At 57.0% G+C, this 23,636-nt stretch overlaps 3 protein-coding genes across 16 annotated transcripts in view; 2 read left to right on the top strand and 1 right to left on the bottom strand.

Moving 5' to 3' along the window:
- Positions 1-5,341, top strand: part of RNF121 (ring finger protein 121) — an 85,437-nt gene extending 80,096 nt beyond the window's left edge. For all 4 annotated transcript variants that reach the window (XM_060159883.1, XM_060159886.1, XM_060159884.1 and 1 more), the window contains 3 exons: positions 1,510-1,643; positions 2,310-2,411; positions 3,977-5,341. In XM_060159883.1, coding sequence (XP_060015866.1) covers positions 1,510-1,643; positions 2,310-2,411; positions 3,977-4,097 — 357 coding nt within the window. In that variant the 3' untranslated portion in view covers positions 4,098-5,341. The remainder of the gene's footprint in view (positions 1-1,509; positions 1,644-2,309; positions 2,412-3,976) is intronic.
- A 57-nt stretch (positions 5,342-5,398) lies between these two features.
- IL18BP (interleukin 18 binding protein) lies at positions 5,399-10,136 on the top strand. Of its 4 annotated transcripts, none has more exons than XM_060159892.1 (7): positions 5,400-6,846; positions 7,197-7,236; positions 7,593-7,680; positions 8,056-8,262; positions 8,917-9,040; positions 9,124-9,271; positions 9,505-9,804. In XM_060159892.1, exons 3-7 carry the CDS (start codon positions 7,659-7,661, stop codon positions 9,610-9,612), a joined length of 609 nt encoding a protein of 202 aa, XP_060015875.1. In that variant the 5' UTR covers positions 5,400-6,846; positions 7,197-7,236; positions 7,593-7,658; the 3' UTR covers positions 9,613-9,804. The 4 variants fall into 4 exon arrangements, 3 of the variants coding, with proteins under 3 accessions (XP_060015876.1, XP_060015875.1, XP_060015874.1); XM_060159891.1 differs by having other exon boundaries at positions 5,401-6,846; positions 7,191-7,236; XM_060159893.1 differs by lacking the exon at positions 7,197-7,236 and having other exon boundaries at positions 5,399-6,846.
- A 15-nt stretch (positions 10,137-10,151) lies between these two features.
- Positions 10,152-23,636, bottom strand: part of NUMA1 (nuclear mitotic apparatus protein 1) — a 37,340-nt gene continuing 23,855 nt past the window's right edge. For 3 of the 8 annotated variants that reach the window (XM_060159875.1, XM_060159873.1, XM_060159879.1), the window contains 14 exons: positions 23,469-23,591; positions 19,918-23,316; positions 19,402-19,443; positions 17,842-17,910; positions 16,360-16,470; positions 16,058-16,276; positions 15,813-15,970; positions 14,276-14,522; positions 13,159-13,387; positions 12,351-12,487; positions 11,831-12,007; positions 11,596-11,712; positions 11,213-11,482; positions 10,152-10,883 (listed from right to left, as the gene is read on the bottom strand). In XM_060159875.1, coding sequence (XP_060015858.1) covers positions 10,872-10,883; positions 11,213-11,482; positions 11,596-11,712; positions 11,831-12,007; positions 12,351-12,487; positions 13,159-13,387; positions 14,276-14,522; positions 15,813-15,970; positions 16,058-16,276; positions 16,360-16,470; positions 17,842-17,910; positions 19,402-19,443; positions 19,918-23,316; positions 23,469-23,591 — 5,310 coding nt within the window. In that variant the 3' untranslated portion in view covers positions 10,152-10,871. Of the gene's footprint in view, positions 10,884-11,212; positions 11,483-11,595; positions 11,713-11,830; positions 12,008-12,350; positions 12,488-13,158; positions 13,388-14,275; positions 14,606-15,812; positions 15,971-16,057; positions 16,277-16,359; positions 16,471-17,841; positions 17,911-19,401; positions 19,444-19,917; positions 23,317-23,468; positions 23,592-23,636 lie in introns of those variants that run through there. The other 5 variants (XM_060159878.1, XM_060159877.1, XM_060159876.1 and 2 more) reach the window with 5 other exon arrangements.

The raw sequence follows: 23,636 nt of genomic DNA on the forward strand, positions 1-23,636 counted from the left end.
TTGTGGTGTTCTGGAACCGAGCCCTCAATATCTCTGAGGTTTGCTTGTAATATATGTTCATTAAGGAAAATTTGAGTACAGAAAAATAGGCAAAAGAAAAAAAATCACCTATAATCCTACTACCAAGACATCACTGGTGTGAATATTCTCATACATTTCCTTCTGATCTTTTGATAGATTTGGATTGTCTTTACATATATATGTACCAATAATACTGTGCCTCCAATTTTGTACCCTGCTTTTGACACTCAGTGTTATATCTCAAGCTTCAGTTAACCCACCACCTCTCTAGACCCTTGAGTATAACTTATTGAGGCATTCTTCTATTGTTGGTCATTTATGGTTATTTCCAATTCTTGTCGTTTTTTTTTTTTTTCCTATTTTTTAAATAAAATATATGTAATGTAAAATTCACCATTTTAGCCATCCTTAAGTGTACTGTCTACTTCCAGAATTTTTCATCACTCCAAACAGCGACTGTGCCCATTAAGCAGTAACTCCCCATTTCCTCCTCCCACCGCTGGTTACCTCTAATCTGTTTTCTGTCTATGAATTTGCCTATTGTAGATATTTTATATAAATGGAATAATATACAATGTTTATCCTTTTGTGTCTGACTTATTTTACTTAGTGTAATATTTTCAAGGTGCCTGCATGTTGTAACATGTATCAGAACTTCATTATTCTTATGACTGAATAACATTTCATTGGAGGGATAGACCCCATTTTGTTTATCCATGCTTCTGTTTCCGGACACTTGGGTTGTTTATACCTTTTGGCTATTTGTGAATAATGCTGCTATGAGCATTGGTATACAAGTGTGTGGTTAGTCTCTGTTTTTACTCTTTAGGAGTGTGTACCTAAGAATGGAATTGCTGTGTCATATGGTAATTCCACATTTAACTTTATGAGGGATTGCCAAACTCTTTGCTTCTTTAATTATAAATAACACTTAAATGAGTATCTGTATGCTTGAAGCTTTTTTGATATTTTTACTCCTTTAAACTCCTTAAGGTGAAATTAATAGGTTAAATGGTGTGACAGTTTGAGACATCATGCCAAATGCTGTCCAAAAGGGTTGAACCTCTTTTGCTTCTGCCACAAGTGTCTGAGAATGCCCTTGTCACCAAACCAGCATTGCACTAGATGTTTCACTGTTTTGAATCTTGGAGAAGAGATGTTGTCCATCTCTGATGGAACCATAATCTGGCTGCACAGTGGCTTCACTGACGTAGTTCCCAATCACCAGCCCTGAGCCCTTCTTTTTCCCATTCTCCTTGTCCCTGATGCCGACCCTCCCAGTCTTCAGGTCCTATCAGATCTGACTTCCTTTCACCCATCTGCCCAGCAGAGATGAGGGCGATCTGGTGTATGAGATATTCTCTAGCTCCGGGGACTCCCCCTATCATGTCGCCTCCTCTACAGAAGACCTAAGGCCTCTGTGGTACCTTCCCACTTTGGCTGATTCTCACGTCTTTTCTGTCTTTTCCTCCTGCTCTTCTCTCCCAGTTCTACAGTGAGTCGGGCATGCCCACCAAACACCTCTCGGACAGTGTGTGTGCCGTGTGTGGGCAGCAGATCTTTGTGGATGTCAGTGAAGAGGGCATCATCGAGAACACGTATAGGCTGTCTTGCAATCATGTGTATCCTGCCTAGAGCTCCTGGGCCACGTCTCTCTTGCCACGTGCACACTCCAGTCAGGGAGGGAAGGGTGTGGTCATGACCCTGGGTGTGCTGTCCAGACCTTTGAGGCTCTGGGCGTGCTGTCCAGACCTTTGAGGGTAGGGGAGTCACAAGAAGCAGACATTTGGGTGATGTCCTCTGCTAGGGAAACCAACCCCCAGGAGTAGAAATGGCTGCCTCCTTTGCTCCTTCTCACAGACGGGAGCCACTCTTACATGTAGCCTGACTGGATCAGAAAGGAGCCGGCAGCTGCACTAGCTGCCCCGAGACTGGGTCAGTCACAGGGGAGGAACACCCTCTAACTGGCACCCTCAGTTTCAGAATCAAATCCGCCTGAATAGCACTTGTGACATTTACCACGTCCTTACTCAGCTCCCATTCTGTACCATGTGTTATCTCCGTTTTGCCCCATAACAGCCCTGTAAGGCGGAGTTCATTATCCTCACTTCACATATGACGAAGCAGGGTCAGAGAGAAGGGACTTGCCCAAGATTATACAACTGATAAGAGGTGAAGCCAGGATTTGAACCTTCCTCTAGAGCTAGGGCCTGGGCACCTTGAAGACCGGCATGGGGTTGGAGTGCCATCCTGGCCGCCCACCATTTCCCTTGACCAGTGGTGCTCAGATTCCACGAGTTCTGTATCCGCGGCTGGTGCATTGTGGGAAAGAAGCAGACGTGTCCCTACTGCAAAGAGAAGGTAGACCTCAAGAGGATGTTCAGCAACCCGTATCCTTTGTTTGGGTTCTTTTTGGGAGTGGGCAGTGGTAAGAAAGTACTGGCCTGCATCCGGGTGGGTGTTGGGGCCCTCCCTCCTGCCCCCAGCCTGGCTGCTGCCCACCAGTCCATGCAGCTTGTGGTCTTGGGAAGTGGGTGGGATGTGGGGCAGGACCAGCAGCTCAGCTTCTCCTCTTGGTTCAGGATTCCTCAAGGGTAAATCGGTGGTGATAGCAGCTACCATTTACTGCTTGCTTACTATGTGCCTGGCACTGTGCTAAGTGCTTTACTCGTATTAGCTCACTTGATTCTCTAGAGCTTTATGACCTGGGTAATATTATCCTCGTTTTACCAGTGAAACAGTTTAAAGATTGAATAATTTGTTCAAGGTGATATAACTAATGGGTTGTGCCTTACCTGTGACAGGCAGGGCTGGAAACCAGCTCTGTGCCTGTGCAGGACCTGCAAGGTACAGGGAAGGCGGGGACCCCTGTCCCCATCCACCTGAACACAGGACCTGTGCTCCTCTGAGCTGCCCCTCCCTACCTGACCAGCCCTCCCTACTTTGCCTTCAGCCTCCGCTTCCTCCCTGCAGCCTGTCTGTCGGAAAGTACCCAGCCACTTCTTTGGCCACCCCCCCACCCCGCCTTTCCCCTGGGATCCAGGGACTTCTCCCAGCTGCCTTTCCTCTCTCTGCCAGGGTTCCCTGTCCCCTGGACACTAGCTGGGCCGTGCAGGGCCACTGTGTTCCCCTTGGTTCCTTGCTTGGTTCTTCCAGGGTCTAGTTCAGGAACAGTTTAGTAACTCCATGGTCAAGCTGAAGGTTGGGGCTTCCCTTAGTTCTCAGGAATGGGCCCGGCTGTGCTTTCTGATGCCTTCAGAGGGATTCCCCATAGTCTCATGAGGTTCAACCTGTGCTTTCCCCGGAGCTGGTTTCCCAGGCTCCCTCTCCATGTCTTGCCCGGCAGTTAGCTGTAAAGTGAAAGGAAGGGACTTATCTCCAGGGGCCGCTTGGCCTCAGTAGGGCCTGGTGCTCAGTGCCCTTGGGTGGGGATTCCTTAGAGCCTTTGCCTGGGGTTATCCCCTATGACCAGCCTCTTGCTCTGCCCCCTCATGCCTGTCCCGAGACTCAATCCCTTCCTTGACCTAGAAAACCTCTCATTTTGGACATTGCAAGAACCTTTGGGTTACCTTATCCCACTCCCCGCCTCCCTGATGCCATCATCACCCATAATCTACAGCAGTCTCGGACACACTGGCGGTCCAATCTTAGAAGGTTATGCGGAGCCCTGTCTGTATGTTGGTCATGAAGAGCTTAGTTTCACCCCTCCACCCTCTCCCGCATCTGTCCGATCTTCTGCACTTCTTCCTCTCTGCCCTCCTGCCCCCATTCTCTGGGTTTAGCCCTGCATTCCAACATATAGGGGCTGGGTGGGGCTTTCTAGAAAGCAGCTTCCTTTCTCTGTAGGCCCATTTCTGTGGAGCATCTGGAAAGTGTAGGTAGACCCTCTCACCCATCCCCTAGACCAGCCTTAGCAACTCGAACACGTAACCTCTTTTCTTTGACGCAGTGACAGCTGGGAGAGGCCTCATGTCATGTACGGGCAACTGCTGGACTGGCTTCGATACTTGGTAGCCTGGCAGCCTGTCATCATTGGCCTGGTGCAAGGCATCAACTATATCCTGGGCCTGGAATAGTCAGGAAGAAGAGCATCCACCCACCATGGACCTCAGGGCACTCTCCTCCCTGCCCTCCAAGACCTCCTGGGTGGGAAAGACTCAAAGGGGCACTCGGGCCACTCAGGACCCCTCCGGCTGTGTCCGGGCTGGGGAGGGATATGATGGAGAGCCAGCAGATGGGGCTGTCAGCAGTGGGGGGCTTTTTAAAAGAAAACTATTTTGATGAATATATTTAAAAACCTTTTTTATTGTGGAGCATAGGAATTGCCCCAATTCCTCCAGGCCTCAGCCTCCCTGCTTGAGCAGGGCAGGAGCAGAGCCACAACATTTTTGGTGTAAAGGAGCCATCTCTTCTCTGGCTGAGAGCCCCAGCCCACCTCCCCTTCCTTCTGTATGTGGGGCTTGAGCCTGGTACACTCAGTGTGGAAGAGCCAGGGAGCTCTGGCCAGTGCCACTGATGAGCATTGAGGGGTGAGGTGTCCTCCGTCCTCCCTGGCTAAGGCCACAGTTGGGCGTTGTCTGGCTCCGTCTTCCCTGTTGGGGGCCGTAGGCTGGTGGAGACAAGTGGGACCTTGTCGTGACTTTTGCAGCAAGGGAAGCTCTAGGACCTCGGAATTCACCGGGGATTTGTGTGGGGGTGACCAGAGCTGTAGCAGCTTGGGGAACCTCCCACTAAGTGGGGCTGTACTCAGCCAAGAACAAAGACCATCTATATATAGTTGGGCCACAGGGGTTACTGCTGGCAGCGGTGATTGAGGGCCGCTTGTGCAAGCTGATCCTCTGCCCAGAAGTGGTGACACGTGCTGAAGGCCACTGCCACATCACTTCCTTCCCCGAAAGCCGGAGAGCGTGTGTGTGTGTGTGTGTGTGTGTGTGTGTGTGCGTGCGTGGTAGAAGAACTATGACAGATGTGAGGCTTCTTCCTGTGGTCAGACATTGTTCCCTTGAAGCTGCCAGGGGATTCCCAGCCCAAGGAATATCCTCATGTCAGCCTTGTCATCCATGAGTCCTGCCTGGGCCTGGCAACACAAGTGGTGAGGTGGGTGGGAAGAGGGTCAGGCCCAGGTAAGTATGGGTTCTGAAAAGGGGTTCCAGGTAGGCCCCAGCTCTGGTCCTAGGAATTTTGAAGGAAATGGGAGGGCAAACGTGGTCCTTCTGTGCTGGGTTCCTAGGGAATATGGCCCTTCAAGTGCAGTAAGAACCAAGCAGGATCTTATCATCCATTCTGAATAAAGCTCCGTGAGCTGGGTTGGAAAGCTGAACATCCATCTTGCTTTTCTTCTTCCCACCTCTTTCCCTGCAGTCCCCGTGGGTGCCTGGCCCTTGCTGCCTCTTGCTCTTCCCATTTGAGAGCCGGGGCCTGGGGGTGGTTGGCCCTGCCCAACATCCCTGAGCAAGGTGGAATGCCGGGCTTTCGTCCTGTAGCAGAAGGTGCCCTGCGCCATCGCTGGGTGACTGTCCTCACCACCTGAGGTCAGTGCCCTGCCACCACCACCCCTCTCGCGGATCACTCTCAGCTTTGGCTTCTCTTACCCAGCCGTGGCTTCCGAGGTCTGCATGCCAGTGGGCTCATCCTCAGAGAGTGGAATGGCGGCAGGGAGCATCACTTTTGTCCCCGTACCCCTGCATCAGGCTCATGTGAGAACCGAGGCCAGGCTGTCCAAGGCTGTCTCTTCATACTTCAACAGTCCTGAGTCCCATGACCTCCCAGCAGCCCGACTCTGGCCTTGGTTACACTCACAGGTAGAGTCCTGCCTCCTCTCCCTCGCATCCCCACCCCCTTCCCCAAAGGACTGTGTCTCTGAAGTCCTGGGCAGCTTTGCCTCCTGACCTAACTGCTGGAGACACTGGTGTTCCTAGGGAGGAGTTACTCTGCATCTAACAGCACAGAAGCTCCTGGGGCAGGCGGTGGGGGAGGAACTGAGAAGATGAAAATGTCAGCTAGAGCCCTGGAGAAGAGGAGTTGACTTTTAGTCTCCACGTCTAATTGGGAATGAGTCGGGTTTTTATACATACACACGCACATGCATATGACACGCACACAAAACCCTTGGGATTGCAGCAGTGTTCGGACACGTCTTCCAAACCTAATTCCACCTCCTGGCCTCCCTGGCTCTGTCCCCAGAATCCCATCCTCCTGATCCCAGACACTTGGGTCTGGTCCTTCACAGTTGCTCGAGCCAGTGCTGGGTACGCGCCCTCTTACCCTGGGAAGCACCCTCTCCTCCTCTTAGGTCCAGTGCTCCAGGTTGTGTTCCAAGTGCTCGGCTTGTCTGAGAGGTTCCTGCCCACAAGGCCTGGAGGTGCTCTCAGTGTAGCTCCCATGGTGTGGCTCACGTGGGGCCAGACGCAGCTGAGCTGAGCTGTGGAGCTCCAAAAACGGGGGGTTCCGGAAAGGAGGGTTTTTCAGGGTTTCCTGTGAACCAGGTAGGGGGAATCTAGACTTCCTGGTGAACTTAGATCTGTAGCTCTGGCCAAGGGGCTGGGAGGACAGAAGTGAGAAGGATTCATGGGAGTGATGGGTGGTCGTTGGGTTGCTGGTTGGAGGGAGGTGGGGAGCCTGAGAAAGGCCAGAATGTGGATGGGCTGGTGTGACATGGAGTCTGAAATGGTCAGAGTGATCCAGCTTGGGGTCTCCAGTGACTAGGAGAGTTGTCCCTTTGAATATGGTGTGGCTGTGAAGGAAGAAGCAGGAGGCCTGTTCACATAGAAGAGCAAAGGTGGACACCGAAGTCCTGACCGTTGGCTGGGATGGAAGAATTCATGTGTGAGAGACTCTTTCATTGGTTCATGCCGTGTGTGCCCCTGGGAGGGTGGACCTGAGGAAGGTTAAAGACCCCAGGCTGATACCATCTGGAAAGCGGGGGGCCTGGGAGTTAGCAAGGAGGTTCCTGGCCAGTTCCTGGCCACTGTGAACTCCGGCTCAGGAAGAGAGGCGCAGTGTGCAGGAACCTTAAGGACTGGGCTCAGACTGCTATCATGTATGTGTGCCTTCTCTTGGTAGCCAGAGTCCGCTCTAGATTCCCTGGTTAAATAAAAGTGAAAGTGAAATAGAAGGGAGAGTTCAGTGCTTTCGCAGAAGGATTTCACTATATATCCTGCCCTTCCCAGAACCAGCTCTGGCAGTGGAGAGAACTTTACCTCCCTTTGTGACTAGGTAAGTCCCTGGTCCTCTTTGGGCCTCAGTTTCCATGCCTGTAATGAAGGGGTTAGATTGGACTAGTAACCAGTATAATGTTGATGGTAATAAGAGCTAGGGTGGGGATCCCCTGGCTTTGTTTTTAGGGGCTGGAAGAGCTCTAGCCTATGCCCGATGCCAGTCCTCCAGGAGTTGTCACAGGTGGACAGGACAGAGTAAATAGCAGTGCCTGACAGCCCACTGAAAAACTAGAGGTAGGGAGGGGCTGTGGAGTCCACAGGAAGAAGGCCACATGTATGCCTGGGATCTAAGCAAGCCACTCAGAAGACGTGGGAGAAGCAGTTTTTCACCATCTCCTCCCCCGCCTCCCCCAGAGAGGAGGAAGTTGTCACAGATACATAAATCCAGGCGTGCCAGCTCCTGACACACGCATCACGACCATGAGACAGAACTGGATTCCAGGTGGGACCTGGGGCTGTGCACGTGCGGGTGGAGGGGTGGGGGGCATCCTGAGACCAGAGTGGAGCCATGTGGCTGGCCCTGAGCCTCACCCCCAGGTGGGCTCCCCTCAGCTGCTGTGCTGTTGCTTTCGGCCTCTGCCCGGATGCTGTGGCTCTGGCTCCATTCCAAGGTCTCCCTGTGCTCCATTCAAAAAGGGCCAAGAGGTGGGGCTTGAGGGGTTCTTCTGCCTCTCCCGTTCCCTGGGCAGAGCCCAAGAATCTCTGCCAGACTTACATCCCGGCAGCAACTCCCTCTCTAGCCAACATCCGAGCTAGGATGCCGGGCAATCCCCGGAGGTCAGACAGCTGCTGACCTCTGTGACTGTCCTTTTTTCAGACCCCAGCCCTCTTTGGGCCCTGCTCCTCTGTGCCCACATCGTCTCCCACCTGGCCAGAGCCACATCTGTGCCTCAGGCCACTACAGCTGCCACTGCCTCAGCTGGGATCGCAAAGGACACCTGCCCCTCCCGGCCCCCAGCGCTCCCGACAGCTAAGCAGTGCCCAGCATTGGAGGTGACCTGGCCGGAAGTGGAAGTCTCACTGAGTAAGGAGCCATTCTGATGGGAGCCCAGGAGGGCACGGTGGTCAGAGGGCGGGCTGAGGGCACGGAGGCACCAAGGGTGGGGTTGGTTTCTGAGCACCTGTCCCCCAACCTTCTGTCATGTAGCCCACCACCAACCAGGTCAGCTTGGCTGAGCACTGACTTCCTCTCCCCGCCAGCATCGCCAGTGTGGCACAGGGCTCAGCTCGCAGCTCCCAAGATGCTCCCTGTCAAAGGGGACGGAGAGGATTCAGACAGAAGGAACAGTCAGCGGACTCCCAGAGCCTTGACTGCAGTGGCTGCAAGCCCAGCCCCTCCTCCCAGAGCCCACTTGCCCTCTGGCCTCCTCAGAGGAGCGGTGGCCTACTGGTGCTGCCTCCTCAGCCAGGGTTCCTAGAGTCACTGGAGCTGGGTGCTAGAAAGGGTCATTCTGAAGAAGAAAGCTCAGGAGTCAAGGACCTAGACCAAGGACCCGTCCCCAAATTCCTCCTACTCAGCCAGGGTCCCCTGGTAGATGACCGCACTTCTCTTAACAGACTCGCCACTCCAGGTTCCTGGATCATGGCAGCTGGGAAGCTGGGCAGGGTGGGCAGGCCACAGCGTGGCAGAGGGGAGGGTCTGCTGTACAGTCGGGTTAACAGCCACACGTGTCCCTAGATGGAACGCTGACCTTGTCCTGTACTGCCTGCAGCCGCTTCCCCCACTTCAGCATCCTTTACTGGCTGGGCAACAGCTCCTTCATCGAGCACCTCCCGGGCCGGCTGCGGGAGGGCAGCACCAGGTGAGGGGCGCAGCGATGAGGCCGGTGGGAGGGAGGCCTCCTCCTACGGTCCTCTCATGGCCTTTCCTTCTCTTCTGCTCCAGGCGGGAGCACAGGGGCACGAGGACCCAGCTGTGGAGGGCCTTGGTGCTGGAGGAGCTGAGCCCCGCCCTGCGAGACACCAACTTCTCCTGTGTTTTCTCGGATCTTGGGCAGACTGCCCAGCGTCACCTCGTCCTGGCCCAGCTCTGGGTGAGGAACCCAAGGGATGGACTTCCAGGGACAGGAGGAGCTCTGCTTTGGCGTGGGGAGGAAAGGGTGGGCTCTGTCCACAGTAGCCTCCAGCTAATGCCCACCAATTCCCCGAGCCTGAGGCGGAAACTAAAAGGAACAGGATTCAGGCAGGGGAGGCATGGCCTGGAGAAAAGTGACAAGGGATGTCCCTCCCACCTTGGCCCTGATCCTTGTTTGCTTCACTCCCCCAGGCTGGGCTGAAGACGAGCGTACCCCCGACACAAGAAGCCCTGTCCTCCAGCAAGTCCCCTCAGCCTCACCATCCTGATAATGAACCCCAAGCTCCAAAGCCTGGTTGAAATGCCACCTCTTCATTGAGCTCTACACGCTCTCAGCCCAGGCCACATTCTGCATCGACTTAATGTTGTATTTGTTTCGACTGTCCCAGGGAAGGTATGCGGGGAGAGGCTGCTTCTGACCCATAGCTGTATCTCTGTCACCCCAGCAAGACCAACGACGGGTGCTCATAAATGATCTTCAGTGGTGGCGTACTGATGTCTGCCCATTCATTTATCCTTTTGGCCATCATTCTACTCACAGAACGTGGCCTGTCTGAGGAGGGAGTGTGGGAAGAGGAGAGAGAATGCCACTCAGAAGCTACAGACAAAACCAGATTCAGGGGACACAGGCCCTCAGAAGAGAAGAGGCCGGCCCATAATGCTCCTCAGGAGCAGAGGCCAGAAATGGAGTGTGGGAAGATCCTGTGGCCTGAGAAAGGCCAGGAGAAGGGATCTGAGAGAAGGTATGTGGGTCTGGAGTCTCCACAGGGACAAAGGTACGCTGCTCTACAAAGCCCAGGTTTTCCTACTTTTCCCACACAGATCAAGGTGTCTCGGCATTCAAGGGAGAAAAATAGACTTTATTTACAAGTAATAACATTTAGAAAAGATCCATCCCTGGCCCTTAAAAACCTTCCCATCACTCCAAATCCCACCCCAGTGAAATCTGGGGAAGGAAGAGGATGAGCTGCCACTGAAGGCTGCCCCCCCCGCCCCCATCCCCCACTGAGGCACAGGGCCCGTTTCTCCTGGAAAAGAGCATCCTTCGGGCAACTGTGCCCTTGGGTGGATGGGAGCACCTGGGGGTGGGGCGCTCCCACTAGGTCAATGCCCAGTCCTGGACTTCAAAAGCAAGGGCCCTTGCTCGGCCCAGCCACCGGGAGCAGCAGGGACCAGGGCCTGCTCCTCCAATGATCGGTCCCTTCTAGATCCAGAGGCTGAGAGGAGGACTGACTGGGCCCAAGGACCCAGCCACTCAAAGCCAGCCCCAAATCTTCTTGTGATGGCGCTGGAGAAGTGACTGCTCTAAGAAAACATCAGGAGGCGAGGCAGGGAGAGGACCCAGACTATCCAGGCTCCGGGCCAACTCAAGGACACACCTGTTCACCTGGCGAAGGTCCGGGTACCAGGCCGGGGTGTGGGCAGGCGTCACTGTCTATAGGGGTTTGGCCACTGCTGGCCTGGGAGCTGAGAGAAGGCACTGAAAGGGACAGAACAAAAAGGACCAGGCGAGGGCAGCATCAAGGACACAGGTGGGGCCACTCACTGGTACCGGCTCTTTATTGCTTTGCCTGGAAGAGAGAGAGACAGTCACTCAAGTGGAAGAGACTCGGTGCCAGGCTGCACCAGTGCCCCCCCACACCCAGACTAGGGTCCCCTCCTTGGTGTGGCCCTGGACCCAATCTACCTTCAGGTTACCAGTGGCTGGCTGTGCCTAAGCAGCTCTGGGTGCTCTCGGGAGAAATGGAGGCGTGTCCTCTCCTCCATAAGGAGCAGCTAACCAGGCCGGGAGCACCTGCTCTCAGCCCCTGCTCTCCCCGCCCTCCAGCAGCCTAGCTCAGCCCTGCCTGGAAGCAGCCCCTGGGGTGGCTGGCGGGGGGGGGGGTGCCCATGCTCCTACCAGATTCCTAAGAGCCGAACCCTCTCCCTTCCCTGACAGTGCCTCCACCTTGCCCTTGGCCCGAGGGGTGGCAGTGGCAGCGGCAATGGCGGCGGCAGTGGCGGCACTGGCTGTGGTGGTGGCGATGCGAGGAGAGCGGCGGGTCCCACTGCGGGGGTTGGGGGAGGCCTTGGATGGGGCTTTCTTAGAGGCTGCCCTCCGCAGAAGGCTATTCCCGAGCTTCTTGGGTGTGTTGAGGATGCTGAAGGCCATTGACTGGCGGCGGTCAGCCTGTAGGGAGAGGCTGTCAAACTGGGGGTGCCACTGGCCTCCCAGGCCAACCTGCTGCTCCAGGGCTCGGCCAGCAAGGCCCCTCCAGGGTCTCCCTTCAGCCCCTGACTAACCTGTTTAACAACAGCTGGAGCTGCTTTCTTCTGGGCCTCGGTAGTGCTCTGTCTGCGCCCTTCATGTCGGTCCCGGGGAGTCATGGGGCGTGGGAAACAGGTGGTGGCCTTCTTAGACTATGGGGAAGAGGACAGTTAAGCCAGAGGACAAGTGGACCGTGTCCAACCAGCACCCGTACCCCTTCTGAGCCGGGAGCCTCCCTGCTAATCAACTTATGGAGCCGACGTCACCCACCTCGGGGGTGCCAGGGCCCTGGTGGGGCTCTGCGGAGACCCGTTTGCGCTGCTGCCGGGTGGTGATGCCAGCGCCCTCAGCTATCTGGGCTGGCTGCATGCTCGCTCGGCGCAGGGTCTCCCGGGGGTCACCGGTTTTTATCTCCTCATCTGTGATGGTAGGCAGGCTCAGGGAAGGCTGTGTGGGGTAGAAAAAGTGGTCGGTGGAGCCAAGCTGTTTGGAGGTGGAGCAGGACCGCCCCAGAACTCTCTTCACTGGCCTATCTTGTGGAGCAGCTAGAGCCTTCCTATCGCAAAAAGCTCCCCACCTACGCCCTCCACTATGGCTGCAAAGAGCAGTCCCAAGAGACCTCTCCAAGCTCCTGCCCACCCACAGGACCTTCACCCCTGAGCTCCCTCCCTGCCAGCTATTTGACTGGAAACAGGTCACCCTCCTTGGCAGGCCAGGGCACTGGGGTGGGATGACGAGGAAGAGGTGAGCCAACAGGGGCAGGTCCATGGCAGGGGGCCCCAGAGCTCACCCTGGACTCCAGAGGGTAGCAGGTCTTTAAGTGCGGGGGGCACACTCGATTGCGCTGCTGCAACTCTGCAATGCGGTTCCAGTCATCCAGCTGCTCAGGCTCATCCTGGCAAGTGCCCATGTAGAAGCTGTTCCTGCCTGTGGAGGGCGAGGAAATTGGAGCAAGTGGGGCTGGAAGGCCAGGAGGAGAGGGGGAGGTAGCATCCCACCAGCCTTTGCTGCCACCACTCCCATGCACCTAGCCCTTGAACTTCAAGCCTAGCACCCCAGAGCCCTGCTCTGCTCAGTGCTGCAGATACAGGCTCGGGGCTCACAGACCATCCCTACCCTGGGGACTGGCTCATTGCTTCCTCCCTGGGGTCATATGCAGAGGCTGTGACACCGAGAGAAACTAATGGAGGGCCAGGAATCGATACCCAGAGTGGTCCCTGAAGGCAAGAGCCTCAGAAAAGAATCTGAGCATAGCTCCCAGGCCAGTCTGGCCTCTCTGGCAGCCCCTTCCCACCTGAGAAGGGGCCTGGAGGACGACTGACAGCAGCCGGGCAGCACTCTTGTGCTGGGAATCCCAGGCCCGTCATGTGTTTTCTGGTTTATAGCCTGGCTGAGAATGACATCAGTGTTATTGCCCAGCACAGCCCCTTGATGTGACAACAGGCAAGGCCCTCAGACTGCAGGGAGGAGAGGCAGGTGAGGTGCTGGGTGGCGGCCAGGAAGCCAGCCTTGGGTTTTTAAAAGCTTGTCCCTTCCCTGTGCCAGGATCTGCTTCCAGTCTAATCTTTGGGTGTGTTAAGTCCCCACAATCCCCTCACCTGGAGGGGCCCCGCTGGACACCCCAGCCTGGGAGCGGCGAGCGGAACTGCGAGTGGTGGGCCGGTAGCCAGGCAGGCTTAGCAGAGCCGAGTTGCCGTCGTCGGGAGAGCCCAGGCGGGCTAGAGACTGGGTGGAGGAGGCAGCTCTCGGGCCAGCCTGGGAAGCAGGGGCAGACTGCGTGCTATAGAAGGAGGAGTTGGCGCTGTCTGGCTCCTCCACATCTAGCTTCTGGAAGAGAGGATGCACCTGTTGTAGTAGGGATAGGGGCCCTGACACCCCATCAAGAAGCCTCCCGTTCCCCTTCCCGAAGCGCCTCAGACCCCATGGCTGCACGTATCCACACTGCCTTGCATGGGGTCCTTAGCTGCACTTCTGCAAGAAATGGGCCTTGTTGCCAGAATCCCACACAAGGTACTGAGGCTGTCAAGACTCTTTTCTGTCCATTTTTCCATTGAGTCTATTAACAATGCTTTGAGGGAGGGAAGGCAGAGTGCATCAGACCATTTTAGAAGTGAGGTGCAAAGGAATGAAGTGACTGGCCCAAAGGGCACAAAGCAAGGAAGCGGCAGAGCTGGGGCTAGAACTCACGTCTCCTGAGCTTGTTGGGTTCATCCCACAGTGTCCTTCCACCCAAGTGTGCCAGGCCCCTGACCATCTTTTAGAACTTCTCCAGCTTCTCCCCACCAGAGATGCCCCCCTCCTCTCCTCCCCAACCTCCTAGTGCTATGGAAACAAGGACCAGAGCCCCCAGCCAGGCAGGCAGCCCACTGGGCAACCACAACGCATCTCAGCTACCCAAGGGTGTACCCAGGGGTGTGTGGGGAGGCACGGGCCGGACTGCAACTTCTCCACATTGTCTCCCTTAAGCCTGCACAGGGTCACTGCTGTACACGGAGAGGACAGCAGCCTTAGAGTCAGTGGACAGGCAGCCACGTCCAGCCCTGCCCCTTTCTACCAGAGGCCTAAGCAAGTCACCACCCTTAAGCTTTCCCATCTGTGGGTATGGACTGGTCAGCCCTGCCTGCTTCTTGAGGCTGTTTTGAGGACCCGATGGAAAGATGCCCTTGAGAGGAAGCAAGCATTGCTACCCTGCAGCCCCACTTGCAGCAGCCTGACCTTGGTCATGGTGATGTTGATGATTTGCGTGGTGCGCCGACGAGAGGAGCGGGTCTTCCGGCCTGAGTCCAGGAAGACATCCCCCAGGGAGTCCAGGCTGCTCTCCAGGGGGGGCTGACCCCGAGCGGGGATGGGGGTGAAGTAGAGACTCTCCAGGGATTCTACCTTGGGGGGCAGACGCTGGGAGATGGGCGAGGCTGGCTCTCCAGGGATGCTGGTGCCATCTGGCTGGGTACGAGGCAACTTGCTGTGGGGAAAACATCTGCTGAGGTGCCATTCCTGGGGCTACAAGGCATTTTGTCCATCCCTTTGCTCCAAAGCGACCAAGTCCTACATTTATTATTACAAGAAGACTAAGTCAAGCACCCCACCCTCTCTGATTTCTCAGAGGTATCAAGGAGAGTTCTTGACCTTGGCCTTCCATCCATTCTCCATCCCTGGTGAGCCTATCCACTCCATGGCTCTCTGAACTCAATACTGGCAATTCCCAAACCCTGCTCCCAGACCCATATATCCACAGCCCCAGACCTCCCCCATGGATTCCACAACTAACGAACATGTCCCAAACCAAGTCCATTGTCTGTTCCTCCTCCTGTATCTCCTATTTCAGCAAGTAGGAGCTGGGAGGGGCGGCCTCCACCCAAGCCCCCAGCCACGAACACAGGCACAGTCCTACCTCTTCCCTCTCCTGCCAAACCCAATCGGCGAGTGAGTCTCCTGAGAGCTCTCCTAACCACACCATACTCCACTCTCACGCCCCTCCCTGCCTGCCTTGCCCCCTCTCACCTAGACTTACAACAGCCTCTGAGAGACACAGAGTGGAGACAAACAAGGACTCGAGCCAGGCTGCCCAGGTTCAAGCCTAGCTCTGCCACTGTGGCACCTTGGGCAACTGACCGCCCCTCTGCCCCAATTTCATCTGTGAAAGGAGATAATCATAGACGCTTCCTCAGAGTTGTTAAGGGATAAATGAATGAATACTTTTCAGGTGTTTATAACAGTGTCTGACACACATAAGTGTTGAACATTTCTAAAAACACATTTATTGTTTTTATTAAAGTCTCAGTTTTCCCCTATCAGGACAGGCTTTCTAAGATGCAAACCGGACCATGTGCTCCTCAACACATGTGCTCACCCCCCACTCAGTGGGGAGTCCAGCCGGTCCTCAGGGACTTGGGCCTAAGCCCTTGCAACTTCATGTTCCAGCCCATCCAGGCTCTTTCTCGGCCTCTGCTCTCAATCACTCTCCTCCGTCCATCAGACACACCCCTACGGCTTCTTTCAAGACTCAGAGCAGGAGTGACAGCCTCCATGATGCCTTTTCTGACCACTCATTTTTATTTACTCCCACTGTGCTATATACAAACATCTGGCCTAATACCTCTAATACTTTCTTTATTCTTCTCTAAGAATAAGCTTCCAGAGGGCAAAGGGTTCACGTCTTATTTATCTCACAGCCCCAGTGCCCAGGATACAGCCTGATAAACAGGGGGCGCTCAAAGGACAACAGACGGAGGGAGGAAGGGTGCCTCCTGACCTGGTGATAGTGAGTGGGGTCCCCTCCTCGCAGCTCAGATCCAGGCTGTCAATGCTCAAGTCCAGCTGAGGCTTAGCCTGCGGCTCCCGGCTCTTTAAGGCGTCAGTCGCCACCTGGAACTTGCCCAGGTCCCGAAGCTGCTGGTCAGCGTGGGCAACCTGGGAAGGAGAGCCGAGGGAGAGTGAAGGGAGGCCTAAGCAGGGATGGCTGAGGAGAGGAGGGCATCAGTGCAGCCAGGGCCCTACCTGTGCCTCCAGGCTGCGCACCTGGGCGGTGAGGTGACGGCAGGTCTGCTCGGCCTCCCTGGTCTTCAGCCCGGCCTGCTGCAGTTCCCGGCCCAGCCGATCCGCTTCAGCCCGCAGCTCCTTGTTCTCTGTCTGCAGCTGCTCCAGGCCCCGCAGCTGCTCCTGCAGCTCTTGGTTCTGCTGCTTCTTGGCATCATAATGAGTCTTGGCCTTCTCCATCTGGGTGGGCAGAGGGCAGGTGTGTTGGTGGGGCTGGGGTAGGGTGGGGCAGGAGGGCAGGTGGGCAGGACCAGGCTCCTCACCTGCAGCTTGTAGTGCTCAGCCGCCTGCTCCTTCTGGCTCAGCTGGGCCTGCAGCTCATTCAGCTGGGCCTGGAGGCGCTGCGCCTCTTGCTGGCTCTCACCTCCCTGGGCCTGGAAAGCACAAGAAGGGCTGATCAGGGCTGCTGGTCTGTTTGCTCCACCCGAATCCATAGCCTCCTGGGCTCCATGGATGTTTTCAGACTCCTGCCTAACCTCTCAGGACACACAAAAAGACCTTTTACCCGCTCCCAACTCCAGCCTACCAAAACACCACACACCCCTCGAAGTGCACCTTCTATAGGAGCTTTTCCTGTCCAGCTAATGCCATTTCTGGAAGAGTTCTGGCAGCCTGCCTTTGCTTCTTTGAGACCAGGCACAAACCATCTCACTCTCTCTCCATGAGTACAGTCTCCCCGAGGAGGAAGGGCACTGATCCCCAGGGAACACCAGGGTGCAGAGCATGGAGCTAGGCACACAGCATGTGTGCTCTCTGAGGACACGTGAATTCATTTCTGCTCAAAACCACTCTAGGAACTAACTATCTCCACTTCAGAGATGAAGAAACTGAGCTCAGACCTTGAAAGCAAATTGACCAGGGTCAGAGTAACTAAACAGCAGAGTAAGACTTGAACCTTGGTCCACCTGACTCCAAAGCCTGTGTGGGCTCATTTATGATGCCGGCACTGCCTCCTATCCAGACCATAGACTCCTGGGGAGCAGGGCCTGTGGCGGATTCTCTGTCCACCTACAACACCAGCAAATACTACGTCTGTAGCAGGCACTGGACAGGGCCATCCAGATCCAGCCTTACCTCTCCACATCTCCCAGCACCAGGAAGGCCCCTAAGAAGAGTGTAATAAGCATCTGTTTATCACGTAATTGTGACATGGTGTGGAGTACATGGCAGTGAGCTGGGGAAACAAAGCTGAGCTCCCACCAACTCTGTGATCCTCCGAGGGCCACTGGTGCCAAATTCCTTTGCCCCTAACTAAAAGCTGTGACGCCTAGAGCTGCAAAAAAGCAAATATTAAACCAAAGAAGGTGACATCGCTGAAAGCATTAAGAATATTAAATTGCATTGTAATATTAAACGTTACTGACGCTCCCCCCTGAGATTTAGCAGCGCAACCCAACTGAACTTTCTGCAGTGATGGAAATGTTCTGATTTGCCCTGTCCAGTACAGCAGCCACTAGCCACACATGGCTACTGAGCAGTGGAACTGTGGCTAGCGCAACTGAGAAACTGAATTTTAAATTTCATTTCAATTTAAATAACCACACATGGCTAGTGGCTACTGTAGCAGACAGTGAAGGTATGGGGGTTGGGGGCCACTCCAGTCTTCCCTCGAGAGCTCCCAGAGGCACAGGCGGGGCTCCTGAGGCTGCCAGGCCCCAGTGTGCCCCAACCCAGGGGCTTAGCACCTTCCCTCCCCGCTTGACCTGAGGCTAGCAGAGGGCAGGCCCATCCCCCAGCTGTCCCACCTTCAGCTTCTGCTGCTGCACCTTGCTGGCTTGGTCATGGTCAGCTAGCTTCTTACTCAGTTCTTCCACCTGGGGCAGGAAGGGAAAAGGAGAAGACAAGACTCAGGGAGGCCTTCCCCTGGATGTCCAGACAAATTACGCGGTTTTCCCCAGACCAGTCCCCAGTGTTCCTGGAAGAAGAAACTCAGGTCCTTTCTCTGGCCTCTAATTAGGGAACGGCCTGCTGCCCAGGCTGGTCAGCAGGACATTGAGTGATGTGACCCAACTCAAGTGCTGCCAGAGCCACCTGCCTGTGCTCGCCTCCAACCCCCACCTGCAGAGACAGAGACAGCACAGCTGACTCAGGAGCCGACACCCCACCACGTCCTACTGCCGCTGCTGCCGCTCCAGCCCCAACCTTCCCGGGCCAGACAGGACCACGGGACCCAGTCTACCACTCCAGCAGACGTACTCAGTGAGTGCCCATCCCCCCTCCTCCCAGATACGGCCAGAGAAAAAGCCAGATGCTCGGACCTCTTCCCAATATCCACAAGCCGTTAGGGTTGGTGCTAGCGGTGTGGCTGCTGTGATTAGCACTGGGGGTCAGGCTGCTGGAAGAGGAGGGCAGGGGCAGCACATGTACTCCAAGCCCACCCCACTCCCACAGAGAGGAAGAGCGAAGGGAGGGAGGGGACGAGAGGGAGCATAACAGCCACAAACACTCCTGGCTCCCCCCGGCATTCCAGGAGCTCAAGCATGATCAGCAAAGGTGAGAGGCAAGGGCTCCATTGCTAACTGTTTGCTATTCAGTTTGAGCTTCCCCATCATCTCAGGCTCCTCGGAGGAGATGATGGGAGGAGAGAAGGGCCGACTCCTCAGCAGGCCCAAGGTGACAGGGTAGGAGGAGTGGTGGAAAGCGTGCTCCCACTAAATACCAGTTCGATAGCTTTGACGTCTAGGGCAGCAGAGATCCTTGTGAGGGCACGGCAGCCAGACCTCCCCTCCTCTGACTTGTGGGAGCCCCTCCTGCTCCTCTCAACCTTGGCCTTCTTGCTCCCAGACATCACTACTCCATGCTCGGGGTTAAAACCCCAGAGAGTGATGGGCAGGCGTCCTGAGCTCACAACCCCCCTAATCTATGGGGACCTCCTGCACATCATCTTTCTGGTTTCTGTGGGAAAGAAGGGGCCTGTGTTAAACAAGGCCCATGGGCATCCTGCGAGTCCCCACAGTTGAGTACCCAAACTTGGAGTAGGTCTTGGAGGTTCAGGAATCCCAAGAGCAGTCTGTCGCTGGATCTGGTATGGGAAAGATGAAGCCTACCCTACCCCTCATCCCTGACAAGCGATGAAAGCACAGAAAAGTGGAGAGGCCGACCTGGGATGGGTGGGATGAGGCCTGAGAGAGGGCCTAGCACACTGCACTCCGGGGCGGCCTGGGCCTGGGTTCCACGGCTTGACCCTGCCCCCTTCACAAACAGTTCACAACAGGAGCCAGCGGAGGCAAGCTGCAGCCGGGGTCATGCACCGAGACCAGTCACCGCTTAAGCAGCCAGCATTTAGCGAGGACCTCAGGCATTACCTGCTTAGTTTGCTCTCTCTGAAATAACTCTAGCTGCTCCACCTGTGCGTGGGGAGGAGCAACGGAGACAGCATGAGATGGGGGCCAAAGAGGCACTGGCCCTGGTGCCAGGCTGACCTCACCGAGGCTCTAATCTTCCCATGGAACTAGACGTCTAAAAATTTTTGTAAATGCTAGCTCGGGTCATTCTAGTCGCCGGTGGCTCTCGGGGCCTCCACTGCAAGTGCGCCTCCTCACGACACTGTGCCTCAACGGGCTGATGGCCTTTGCAGCCTGACTCTCCAGGGACAGAGGCTTCGGAGAAGAGGAAGCTATTGGTATTTTCTGTAGGCCAACGGGGTGGGGGCAACAGACTTGAACTCTACCAGTCACCTCTCTTCCTCTGCCACCCAGTGAGTGTGGGAAGACAAGACACTCTAATCATGTGGGAGCCGGAGGCCCAGGAATGCAGAGAGACAACGTCCCCCCCTCCCACAGGGCTGCTCTCTGGGGGCGTGCTTGAGCTGGATGCCTCACCTGGGCTGAGAGTTTCTGCCTCTCCTCCTGGAAATGCTGCCTCTCCTCCAGGACCTTGGCCTTGGCACCCTCGTACTTGGCAGTCATCACCTCCAGCTCCCGGGCAGAACTCTGTGCCTCCCGCTGCATCTCGGCCAGACGGGTCTCAGCTTCAGCACGCACAGCTGCCAGCTCTTGGCCGTACTTCTCCCGGGCCTGGTCCAGCTCCACTTCCAGGAACTGCCGGCCGAGGTTGGCCCGCTCGCCCAGCCCCCGGTTCTCCTCCGCCAGCAGGCCATGAGCCTTCTTCAGCATGCTCAGCTGCTCTGCATAGCTGGCCTTCTCTGCCCGCAGCTGCTGGGCTGCTCGCTCCTGCTCTGCCACCTTCTGCCGCAGGGGCACCAGCTCCCCGAGCTCGCGCTGGGCCCGCAGCAGCTCTGCACGCAGCCCACCGGCTGCCTGCTTGCTCTGCTCCAGCTCCTCTCGATGGCGTTTCTCAGTGGCTGCCTGCTCAGCCTGCAGCTGCTGGCACAGGTGCTTAGCGGGCAGCAGCTCGCTCACCAGGGCCTGCGTGCTGGTGTGCTCAAGCTGCAGGGCAGAGAGGGCCTGCTCCTTCTGGAAGAACTTCTCCTGCCAAGCCTTCAACTCTTGGCCCAGCTCTTCTGCTCGCTCTGCCTGCGAGGCCAGCTCCTGCCTCAGGCTCTCGGAAGCCACCCGCTGCTTCTCTGCCTCCTCCCGGAGGGTCTGGACCTCCTCCCGCAGAGCGGAACTGCGTTCCGCGGCCCTGGCGCTGCTGCTGGCCGTCTCTGCCTGGAGCAGACGCAGCCTCTCTTCCAGCTTCTGACTCTTCTCTGACTCGGCAATAACCAGCCGCTTCAACTCCTTGCTCTCGCCTTCCTTCTCCAGCACCTGGCGGTTCAGGATGGACACCTCCTCCTCCAAGCTGCTGATGAGGCTGTTTTTCCTCTCAGCCTCCTGCTGACTCCGGGCCACCTGTGCCTTCCACCCATCCTCAGCCTTGCCGTGCTCCTGGGCCTTGGCGCGGAGGGTGGCCAGCTCCCTCTGGGCTGAGGCTAAGGTGTCCTGACCGCTCCCCAGTTCCTGGGCCTTCTGCTCTAACTGGCCCCGCAAAGTCTCCAGAGCACTGGCCTGCTCCGCGTGGGAGGCGCGCTCAGCCTCGAGGCTGCGCTCCAGGCTGGAGGACTTCTCCTGATACTCGCAGACCTGTTGTTCCAGCCTGCTCACCTCTGCCCGCAGAGTCTCCAGCTCCGGGCCTGTTTGCTCCGTCTTTCCGGTAGCCTCAGACTGGGCTCCCGACCTGGAAGCGTCTTCTCGGCTGGCCGTCCCTAGAGACTGTGGGCACTCCTCCTCTTTCCCGGCCAGCTGTTCCTTCAGCCGCTCCACAGTCTGCTGAAGCTCCTTCAGCTCTGCCCCCTGGGCTGCCTCCTGCCCACGAAGCTTGGCCAGCTCCTGATCCTTCCCCTCCTTTTCCATCAGGGCGCGGGCCAGTGCCTCCTGCAAGGCAGCAAACTCCACACGCTGCTCGTTGAGGGCATTCTGCAGCCGCATCTCAAGCTCGGCCTTGGCGGCCTTCTCCAGGGCAAGGTCGGCTTGGGCCCGGCCCCGCTCCTGGGTCAGCCGCGCCACCTCCCTCTCCTGCTGTCCACGCTCCTCCTGCTGCTGCCCCTGGCTCTCCATCAGCGCGGCGCGCAGCCTCTCCAGCTCACTGCCCATTTGCTCTGCCTCACGCTCCATGGCCTGCAGTGCAGCCTGGGTGCTGCAGAACGGGCGTCCCTGATGCTCTTTCAGCCACTCCGACTCTCTGTCTCCTGCCCTGGGCGGCTCCTTGAGTAGCTCCTGGGAGGCCGTTTCATGCTGCTCACCCGCCTTGCGCACCAAGGCCTCCAGGCGGACCACCTCCTTGCTGGTGGCAGCCATCTTCTCCTGCAGAGCGGACAGGTCGTCTGCGAGCTTCTGGGCCCTGACCTCCTTCTCCTGGACCTGCTGCAGGGCCCTGGCCAGGCTGGCGTGGAGCTGAGCAAGCTCACTCTGCTGCCGGCCGATCTGGAGCTCGCTGTGGGCCTCTATCCCTGCCACCTTCTCCTTTGCCTCCTGCAGCTCCTGGCGGGCCTTCTCGCATTCCTCCTTCAGGGTCATCAGCTGCTCCTGGAATATGGCTCCGTACTGTGCCTCCTCCTGCTGGCTGTCCTCGTACCGCTCACGCCAGGTGGCCACCTCCTTGGCAAGCTGCTCACACTCACTCTCAGCCTCGCGCTGGGAGGCGATGGCCTCAGCCAGCTCCTGCCGCAGGGCTTCTGTCTTGGCCTGATGGGCCTCCCCAAGCTGCTGCAGTCGGGCCTCCAGCCCCCTGCGCCCAGCCTTCTCTTCTTCCAGCTCCTGCTGTTCCTGCTCGTGCTGCTCCACCAGGCTCCGGGCCTCCGCCTCCAGCCTGGAGATGCATCGCTGCTGCTCTTCCAGGATGTCTGCAGCCCTGTGCTTCTCCTCTTCCAGGCTGCCCTTGGTGACCTTCAAGGACTCCTCAAGGGCCCGGACCTGCTCCTGGAGCTGGGCCTTCTCCTGGGCCACCGTTTCTCTCTCGGTTGCTTTTTGCTGCTCAGACCTCAGCTGGGCCTTCAGCTCTGCCACCTGGGCCTGCGCCTCACACCGCTCCTGGTGGGCTGCCTCAGCACGGGCATGGAGCTCCTCCACCTTCTGGCTCAGCTCTGCCTTCTCCCGCCGGGCCTGTGTCACCGAGGTCTGGGCACTGTCCCGGGCTTCACTAGCAGCCTGAAGCTGCTGTTGCAGGACTTCCAGCTCGGCGGCCTTCTCCTTCCCCAGTGCCTCCAGCTGCTGGAGGGCCGCATCCCTCTCCCGTAAAGAGGCCTCCCGCTCCTCAGCCGCAGCGGCCAGCTGCTGGGCGTGGTCTCGCCGGGTGGCCTTCTGCTCCTTGGTGGCCTCTTCCAACTGCTGTTCCTTCTGCTCCAGGCTGCTGCTCAGCTGCTCCACCTGCTGGCGGAGGCTCTGGGAGGCCTGTTCCTGCCGCTGGAGGGTCTGCGCGAGCTGCGCCTGCTCTGTTTGGGCCTGCTGCTTCAGGCCAGCCAGTTCTTGATCCCGCTGCTGGACGGTGGCATTGAGGGTGGCGAGCTCGGAGGTCATCGTGGCCACCTGGGCAGACAGCCGGGCCCCTTGAGCCTGAGAGGCCTGCTCCAGCTCTTCCTTGGCCTGGCCAAGGTTGGACAGGGAGCCCTGCAGCTCGGCAATCAGGCTGGCCAACTGCTGCTTTTCTTCTTCAAAGTGGCTCCGCTCGGCAAGCAACTTGGCTTCCCGCTGGCCCAGCTCAGTCTCCAGCACCTCCACTCTGGCTTGGAGCTGGGTGTTGTCTGCAGCGAGAGTGGCTGCCTCTTGTTTGAGAGTCTCCAGCTGGTGAGATAAAGAGACAAATGGGGCTCAGCACGACTCCTCGGTCCCCCGGCCCCTCTGGGGATTGAGGACCGCCAGGAACCTGAACACGGCGAACGTGGGTCTGCAGCAATCCCAGCACACAGGTCTCACCCCTGCCCCTGAGATCCTACCTGCAAGACATCACCCAGCACCTCGCCCTTCTCCCGGGGTGGGTTCTCCCGCAGCTGGGCCAAATGTTCTTCCAGCTGTGAAAGTTTTCCCTGAAGGATTTCATTCTTCTCTTCAAGGCATTTCTGGGAGTATACAAGAGCCCCATGTTAACAGAAGTGGAACAGGCA

Source organism: Lagenorhynchus albirostris, chromosome 9, assembly GCF_949774975.1.
Source record: "Lagenorhynchus albirostris chromosome 9, mLagAlb1.1, whole genome shotgun sequence".
NCBI lineage: Eukaryota > Metazoa > Chordata > Mammalia > Artiodactyla > Delphinidae > Lagenorhynchus > Lagenorhynchus albirostris.

Coding starts and splice junctions, on each gene's coding strand:
- IL18BP (XM_060159893.1), top strand. CDS start 7,659: ATGAGACAGAACTGGATTCCAG. Junction 7,681..8,055: donor GAGACAGAACTGGATTCCAG/GTGGGACCTGGG, acceptor TCCTTTTTTCAG/ACCCCAGCCCTCTTTGGGCC. Junction 9,041..9,123: donor CTGCGGGAGGGCAGCACCAG/GTGAGGGGCGCA, acceptor CTTCTGCTCCAG/GCGGGAGCACAGGGGCACGA.